We start from the raw sequence: 8,270 nt of genomic DNA, 5'->3' as shown, positions 1-8,270 counted from the left end.
TTTTTTTTTTTTTTTTTTTTTTTTTTAAAGGAGTAATGTTTGTATCACAATAACTCACTAATTTCTATAATATTAAGTTTTAAACAAATTTTAGTTTGATTAGCTCACAAATTAACCATTGATTTCTTTTTTTCAACTCATATTTTAATCGAAAACTGGCTCTAATATAAATTTTTTTTTTTAAAAAAAAATAAATAAAGAAACACATGGTTTATAATTCATTGAAGGCATATGAAATGCTTTTATAATGATCTTTCGATTGAAAATTTATCAAATGGGCAAAATTGCAATATTTTTTCAAGTTTAAGGATAACACTACAACACTTGCTTAAATTTAATGGTGAAATTTGATGAAATTAAAATTTTAAAAGTGAAAATCGATATAAGCAGGTAAAATTCATTAAAAAGTCCCAAGGACAGCTGAAAATACCTTCACACACACACACACACACACACACACAAAAAAAAAAAAAAAAAAAAAGCTTAAATTTGTAAACAATAGTGAGTAGTAGTTGACATTAGGGGAATAAAACTGAAAAACCTGAAAGAAAGAATAAAAAAAAAACCTCTTTAAACCGATCAAACTGTTGTTAGTTCGGGCGGATGAGTTTGGCAGATTCGGCTTGCAAATGAAAAAATACCAAACACCGAACACATGAAAAGAGTGAACAGAAGAAGAACATGGAGTCAAAATTTGAATATGTTATATGGCAACCAGAGTCGGTCCAATCCCAAATAAGAGAACATAAAAACTCAGAATCCATTATGTTCCTTAATTTTTTAACAAACAACAAACACACACTCTCTGCTACAGTGAACAATGTCTCAATCTCCCTCTCAAGAGGCCTCGATACCTGGCTCCCCGATCTGAATCGACGTTCTGGATAAACTTGCCTCAAGCTCGTTTAGCTCATCAAGATCCAGTTCGTCGTCGTCGTCCTCATCCAGGAGGACATCTTCAGAATCATCAACAGCACTTGTTGAGGTACTGGGTCCACCCGTTGGATTATCTTTAGCCTGAAATTGCACGTGGTCATTAAAAGGATGAGAATTCCACGATAAGTTCACCAAACAAATCAACTGGACTTGCATTTGACGTACAGTCAGCTAAGTGCTTTAATGGAAGCAAAATAATAACTAACAAAAAGAAACGTATTGAAACCATCTACAGTTGAAGATGAGAGAGATGTTGTTTTGATATTGAGATAACTACAAAAGCAAACCACCTGGGTTGCGCAGAAATCTCTCTAGCCTCGAACTACCAGGGCATGCATCTAGGGGGCCATGATCACTATCCACTTGGTGGAATGGTCTAACAAGTGCTGCTTCTTCTTCCCAAGCGTAATTGGGAATGCTCCAACAAGATCTAACCCCATGGAAGGCCAAGTAGATCCACACGACGTTAATTCCTATAACATATAGTCCCAGTAGTAAACTTAAGGGCATGCTTTGTTTGCCAACGTCCTACCTCTCAAATGATTTTACCGGTGGTTGAGATGTAATTAGACATACAGATCCTTAACTTCTCCCAGATAGCATAGTGCTACGGTCTCAAGAAGGAACGTCTATAAAACTATCCTTTGATTGGTATGATGAAGCTTCCGAGTGACTGCTTTATCCACGGAGTTTCTTTCTCAAGATCCTGTAGCATTAGACAAAACCAACAGTTCTTTCTCTACTTTAAGAGAGTCAAACTTCCTCAATGGTAATAGCATGTATCTAGCACCAAACTAATCAAGGAGGACCCAAGATTGGCAAGGGTATCCGCACAATTGTTCTCTCATGGGAGAAATCCTAGTATCTCCAGATTTTGGTATCAGATCCTTTGAAAGAATGAGAGAGAAGCTGCAAAGCTCCAGCATTCAGGCTTATTTTCAAATTTGAAAGCTTTAAAGATGTACTCTCACATCTTCATGGTTCTGTCAAGTGTGATAGATAAGATTGATGGACGATTTAGAGAGATTTCCTTAAATGGGAAGACAGAACAGATTATCGTGCCTCCAAGCCCAAGGGTAATAGCATTTAGATTGGACGATGAATGAGAACTGAGATCTCATATTCATCACATATTCAGGAAGAATCTCAATCATGATGGGTCAGACTAGCGGTCATTGAGCCAGTGCTAAAAGTAAAGAGCTTAAATGAAAATGGATATCAAGAAAATATTTCGAAAGAAGAGTCTCATCAGTAGAAAGGTGGAGGTGGGCCACCCTCACCAACAGACAGGTTTTTTGTTCGTCAGAACAGCTAAGCCGACTGTAGAATTTAGAAATTAGATCAACCAAGGAGTGTCACTAATAAAACTTAGTTAGAACGCATTGACAAGCAGTTGGAGGTTAATTCAAGGTCATTGTCCAATATATTTTGGAAGTCCAAAGTTCACAAGAAGGTGAAAATCTTTATTTGATCAGCTTTTCTTAGAAAGTTAAATAAATGAGGCCCATCGCTAGCAGAGAAGCCCCTGTTTTAAATCATTTGCTAAGCTGGTGAGACTTTTGCAACCAAGATAATGAAAACCAAAACTCTCTCTTATGGTACTTAGCTTTTTTCTAAGCGAATCTGGATGCTCTTCACTTTGTGTAACTTCAAAAGTGAGCTATTGAGATTTCTACCGATAAAGTTTGTTCAAGTAACCGCTAAGTTAAGCCTTCAAATCAATGAGCTTATGCTATCTAATGGCGTCGATGTGTTTGGGGAGAAATGAGAACTTTTCAGTCAGTATGGGTTGGGTTAGAATTTTTAACCTGCTGAAGTAATGAAACCTCAAGAATGATTTCTTGTACTTCAACTACACCAACTAGAAAGCCTTAATCATATCTTCTGGTCCCTTCGTCAGCTAGAACTACTTGTCCTCCTTTTCTTATTTCTCTTTTGAGGGACGATATTTTTTCTTGAACCACTAAAAATAGCAATACTAACAAAATTACAGCTATCACTACAGAAACACAAAGAATATAGACAACATATTTTCAATAACCAAGTCTAACTAACATACTTCCAAGTGGTTGGAGCACATGGAATAAATCATTCTATCTAACGATTGGAAATTTCCATCGGTAAGATACTGACAGGCTTGGATAAAAGAAACTATTTCTTTCCTCAGATACCTCTGAGTAGCATATTACATTTGCATATGGTAAGCACTAACATTCAAACCATCCTCATATTCAAACAAAGGGGTAGGCGCATAAAAGTGATGCCCAGAAATTTAAATGTTGGACTAAAAAATTCATCAGGGAAGAATGTGGTCATGAAGTCACTGTTCACATGGCATAGCTCAAGAATAGAGCCGCAAATGACTCTGAAGACACATGCAATCTGTATAAAATTCACACATAGGATTACCTTTGGTTCATCGGCTTCAGGTTCTTCTTCTCGCTGATATTTTTCATATGCCTCAGCATCATCCACAAACAAGCTTGCATTTGCAAGAAACAACTCCCGACCACTGGGAAAAAAAAAACTTATGTCACTATTAATTACTTTATAAAAGTAATTAGCTATATGAGTAATCTAGAAACCTCATGCGGTCATTCTTAGCTCTCTCTGCTTGTTGTGCAGCCAAACCAGCATCTCTTTCATCCATCTTTTTCTTCTTCCATTGGAAGAAAAGCTCCGGAGTAATGGGAGTAGTGGTTTTAACTTTTGCCCTCTGGGATAAGCAAATAAACATAGTAAAAAGATGTAGCGTGAAACTGAAACCCAAAAAGAAAAGAGTAAAAGGCTGTAATTTTTTTTTAAAGCATTTTCTTGTTTGGTTTAAAACGTCAACAGGAGAATAAAAACCATAAGCAATTAAATTGAATTGAATCACCTCATTCTCAATCTCTTCCTCTATTGCAAGCTTTTGACTCTCCTCTTCGAGCAGTTCCTTCATTTGTGACTTTAAAACATATCCTGGAGGAAGGGCATGTCTATAGTGGCAATCTTTACCACCATTAGGACACACCCAGAACCAGCCATACTGCTTCTTTTCCACTGCTTCCAGAAAATGCTTGCAGACCTGTAAATTATCCATTTTAAAAAGATCATTAAAATAGGATACTAAATTATCTCAACTATAACAAGCAATATACAGTTGTCTAGTAAACCACAAGGATTTAGAAAGACCGCATGTCAGCACAATATAATAGCATAACTCAATCACTGGAAAGTGGAAACATAATCCATGCGTTGGAAACGGACGTTCACAAATAATAGTTCTAAAATTAAGTATTACCAATATGAGCTTTTTTCTATTCACCAGCAAGCTTCACTTCTACAGTAACAAGAACGTCGAAGTCAGTTCTTTCCAAACCCATCCCTTAGACCTTCAAATTATAAGTTGATGAAAATCCCAGAGCATGCATACATTAAATAGGCGCATGCCATTTCTAAAAAAATACCCCAACTTTTCATTCACGAGAGATTAGACATCACAACCTTGCCCAACAATGTCACCACAAGGAAACGTACTAGTTTCCAGTTAATACATAAAATATGGCTGAAGGCAATGCCTTGAAGAAGCGAGGTGTAAGCCTGAATAAAAAATAACAAGGCATTGAATATAAAGTATAAACCATACACACAAGTGAACATCAACGTTTTTTTTAACACTACAACAAAGTCATTTTAGTCTTCTAGTCAATTCGAGGTGTAGAAACTTTAATGCATTGTCATGAAGGCTTAACCCTCTTCTACAAAAGATGTAAGACTCTTACAATTCAAAGAAAAGGATGATAGATAAGGGGATTGCATATTTGAGTTAATATGTCAGAAGTAACAAGCTCAGACAATGCAATTTAACGTAAGAACGCTATGAAAGAAACATGAGAAACATACAATCTCAGTTGGCTTGTGGAGGTTGTAATAATTCTTTTTTGATTCGATGGCCTTCTCCAATGTCTCTTGATCCCAATCCTCCATCGTATCTAAGGAAAAGCATTGGTCGTGAAGAATTTTTAATAAAAGTATTTAATAAATGAAAAATTATATGACTTGTAGAAAATAAGAATGTTAATCTCTCACCTTCATCACGCTTATCACTATATATATCAATCTTTTCACCCTTCCTCTGGACATTCAAATCATGTGAAAACTTGCATTTAAAACCTTTCGTACACTGTCCCGCCTTAAATAACTCACAGAGTATAGACTTGGGATCAACACCTAACGAAATAACCAAAATCCAATATCACATTAGTTCAATACGAAAGCTTCGACGCAAACAATAAATCTGAACTAAAACCAAAGACGAACAGTAATAAACTGCACATACCAACGGGTACTTTGGGCTGACTAACAGCAATCTTGAACAGGTCATTCAACTCCTTCTCTTTAGCTTTTTCTTCCTCCTTCTTTTTCTGCTTAATGCCAAAACCAATCAATCAGCTTCTTCTCGTTCCGAAAAGTAGAAAAAAAATCATCAGAAAAAGAGATTAAACTGTCCCCTTAATTAACCAGCAGAATAAACTTGGAGAAGAAAACCGGACCTTGGCAGCTACTTTCGGGTCGACCTTTGGCTGGACAGATTGCTTGAGATTCTGGACATATTTCTGGACGTTTTTGCTCTTATTTTTGTTCTTGAGACCAAATGTCTTGTCTTCAACGACCTTCTGCTTCTTCGCTATATCGGCCTTGGATTGCTGCTTCGGCGGCATGCTTATTTCGCATTCAAAGTCGATCGGCAGCCAAAAAACCAAGGAAAGCCGTAGACGAATAGATACCAAACCAGAAATTTCGCTCCAAGAAAACACGATATTCGATTTTAAGGGTTTGTACGAACAGATTTAACTTTGTATTGTTTAAATGACAGTCCTGTCCTCCACTTATTGGTGGTATTTAGCTTTCAATTGGGCCGATCCAACGAAGGCCCATCAACTAGTGGGCCCTAAAAGGCAATCGCTTCTTTCCCTAACTGATGGACAATTTTGTTTGCACTCTAGCTCCTCCACTTCGACCGGTACCTAAAAAAAAATAGAAAGGAATGAGTATAAAAATTATATTCAGTAAGCTATTTACTTGTAGGCTCTTATCGCATTCAAATTTTGACAAACTTCCACGGTATTTTTCTTTAGCTCTAGGACATCTAGTTTAGGTCTTAGCTCCTTGGGGCTTCTTTGGTTCTTCGTCCTTTTATTTAAACCCTAAGAGTTCCCTTATATCAACCTGTGTTTGATTGGTGCACTGCGAGGAGCTACTTCAGCATGGCTATAAGACTACTTGGTGGCTTACCTAAGAGGTGAGCTGCAACCCCTAGTCCCATGGTAACCCTTAGTCCCGCGGTAATCCTCCTTTGTTGGGAGGGTGAAAATTAAATCTCATATTGTTAAAACAATATAATTCACGATGAAAAACACATTAATTTGTTAGTGAAAGACAAAAATAGAAAAAAATAGATGGTGGTGCTTAGACACTCATGCATCCCCTTGATCGCCCACAAATCAAGTCTTTGATTGATATAAGATCGTACCTGTCCCAAGCGAAAACTAGAATAAATAAATTATTTTTTGCAATGCATTGAAGTTTCTACTAAAGATTAGATCTTGAGCCAACCTGAACACAGTTCAATAAGACATATCGAGATGTTAAAGGTTTAAATCGAATTCTAAAAATTTAGGACCAAATTGAAAAATGAATACCGAAGACAACCAAATTTTAACTTACAAACTCTTAAACTATCTGTTGGGATAAAACTAAAAATCAGCGGTTTACTATAAAATCCCCCGGCTATTGGACAATTTGCAATAACTGAATGTCAAAAATCATTTATAACATGCGTAGAACACAAGTAATTTAACCCTTTGTTATAATGTCAAATAAAGAGGTAGGTTTCACACAGAACAAATTGACTGTTGAGCAAGGAATATATACTGTCCGTGATGATCTCAATAGAGCGCTTTTCTAGATGCATCACGAACAGTATCAATAGATGCTCGAAGTCGGGCAACTTCGCCGGGTTAAGAGCCAAAATGGTACTACACAAAAAGGTATAATTATCAAATCCGTCTACTTTTCTTGCCCAAGACTTTCCTCAAGCTCTGCTTCCAGAATAAAAAAATTCAGTACCATTTTCCTTGATGTAAAATTGAAAATTATGTACTCTGTTTCTTAAGTTTTCTTCCAGGCCTCCGACTGGTTTGTTCAAAACTGTCAGCTGCAGAGAGGAAAACAAAACCTGATTATGATCATGATCGCCCAAACAATGAGTGGCAGCAACAAATGTGAATAAAATCGGGTCAAACAACAAAGCGGGAAAAGTATGCTAAGCAGCTTGATGATGGAATCGATATTTAAAAATTTATGAGCATTATATACAGTATCTTTAGTCTCAACAGCATATACTACCTAAGTTTACATCTGAAACAGCCTGGTATAAACAGGCACTGTTATAGGGAAAGAGTTAATGTCATCAACAACCCCTCACATATTCTGCCAGAACTCTGTTGGAAATGATAGGTAACTAAGGGCCTCTTTGGAACAACTTTTTAATATTTAAAAAAACAATCTAGAATGATGGTTTGGAGTGACTTTAGCACTAGGAAAGTCACTCCAAACAGACCCTAAAATCGGGAAGAGTTGTTGCACAATTCTTGACCAAGGAAGATGTAGGAGAAAATAGGTCAAACATAACTAGGCGTAGAAAACAAGCTGATTAACATGAAAGTTATAAAAGCAAGAAATGGCACCTGCCCATGAACGTCCTTCGCTATACCAGTGGCTAGTGGGCCTACTTTTATCAAGACGTCAGCAAGGTATTCCATCTGTAGAATCAGTGGCCTTTCGATGTCCAGGTAAACATCTTCGTGACTAAGTGCGATAATGGAACCACCCTGTGGCAAGAGCAAAGTATGAATACTGGAGGTTAAATATAAAAAGGACATGTGAAGAAGAGAATAATTCAGTAAGCTTAGAGGGTCTTACAATTTCTGATGTTAAAGTGTGGCAATAATGAAGGAAGTCTAAGACATGATTTGAAGAACCATTGGCAGCAACCTCCAGAAGAGGTATATCATCAATCACAATGGTGACATGCCTTTTGTTCTCTTGAATTAAGGCACTAACAGCTCTCTGAATTTTGCAGTACAGTCCAACAAGAACACCTTCACCAGTTTCCTTTCCACTTCTATCTGGTAGCAGAAAAAACTTGTGCCATATCAAAGATTTGGTGCCATGAAATACATAATGAAAAGCCAAAAAACAAGCACCTTTTGGACCAAAAAGGAACGCATGACAACAAAGCTCTATAATTGGAAATACTCCAATGTTCTTTTTTTTTTTTTTTTTTTTTT

The 8,270-nt window shown here is 36.8% G+C and overlaps 2 protein-coding genes across 3 annotated transcripts in view; both read right to left on the bottom strand.

The window, feature by feature from the left end:
• Positions 1-682: 682 nt before the first annotated feature.
• Positions 683-5,751, bottom strand: LOC111486255 (zinc finger CCCH domain-containing protein 11-like). Its single transcript, XM_023133308.1, has 8 exons — positions 5,472-5,751; positions 5,258-5,342; positions 5,008-5,148; positions 4,822-4,910; positions 3,815-4,003; positions 3,522-3,652; positions 3,346-3,448; positions 683-1,017 (listed from the first exon to the last, which is right to left on the bottom strand). Exons 1-8 carry the CDS (start codon positions 5,637-5,639, stop codon positions 838-840), a joined length of 1,086 nt encoding a protein of 361 aa, XP_022989076.1. The 5' UTR covers positions 5,640-5,751; the 3' UTR covers positions 683-837.
• Positions 5,752-6,759: 1,008 nt separating this feature from the next.
• The window catches only part of LOC111485133 (elongator complex protein 6), a 4,560-nt gene continuing 3,049 nt past the window's right edge, over positions 6,760-8,270 (bottom strand). Inside the window, exons 3-6 of one of the 2 annotated variants that reach the window (XM_023131870.1) lie at positions 7,903-8,108; positions 7,668-7,811; positions 7,048-7,135; positions 6,760-6,956 (exon numbers count right to left, since the gene is read on the bottom strand). In XM_023131870.1, the coding sequence (XP_022987638.1) occupies positions 6,904-6,956; positions 7,048-7,135; positions 7,668-7,811; positions 7,903-8,108 (491 nt within the window). In that variant the 3' untranslated portion in view covers positions 6,760-6,903. Of the gene's footprint in view, positions 7,136-7,667; positions 7,812-7,902; positions 8,109-8,270 lie in introns of both variants that reach the window. The other variant, XM_023131879.1, reaches the window with a different exon arrangement.

Source organism: Cucurbita maxima, unplaced genomic scaffold, assembly GCF_002738345.1.
Source record: "Cucurbita maxima cultivar Rimu unplaced genomic scaffold, Cmax_1.0 Cma_Scf00001, whole genome shotgun sequence".
NCBI classification, from domain to species: Eukaryota; Viridiplantae; Streptophyta; class Magnoliopsida; order Cucurbitales; family Cucurbitaceae; genus Cucurbita; species Cucurbita maxima.
Note: the sequence above shows the minus strand (reverse complement) of the source record. Positions and strands in the feature narration are given on the sequence as shown.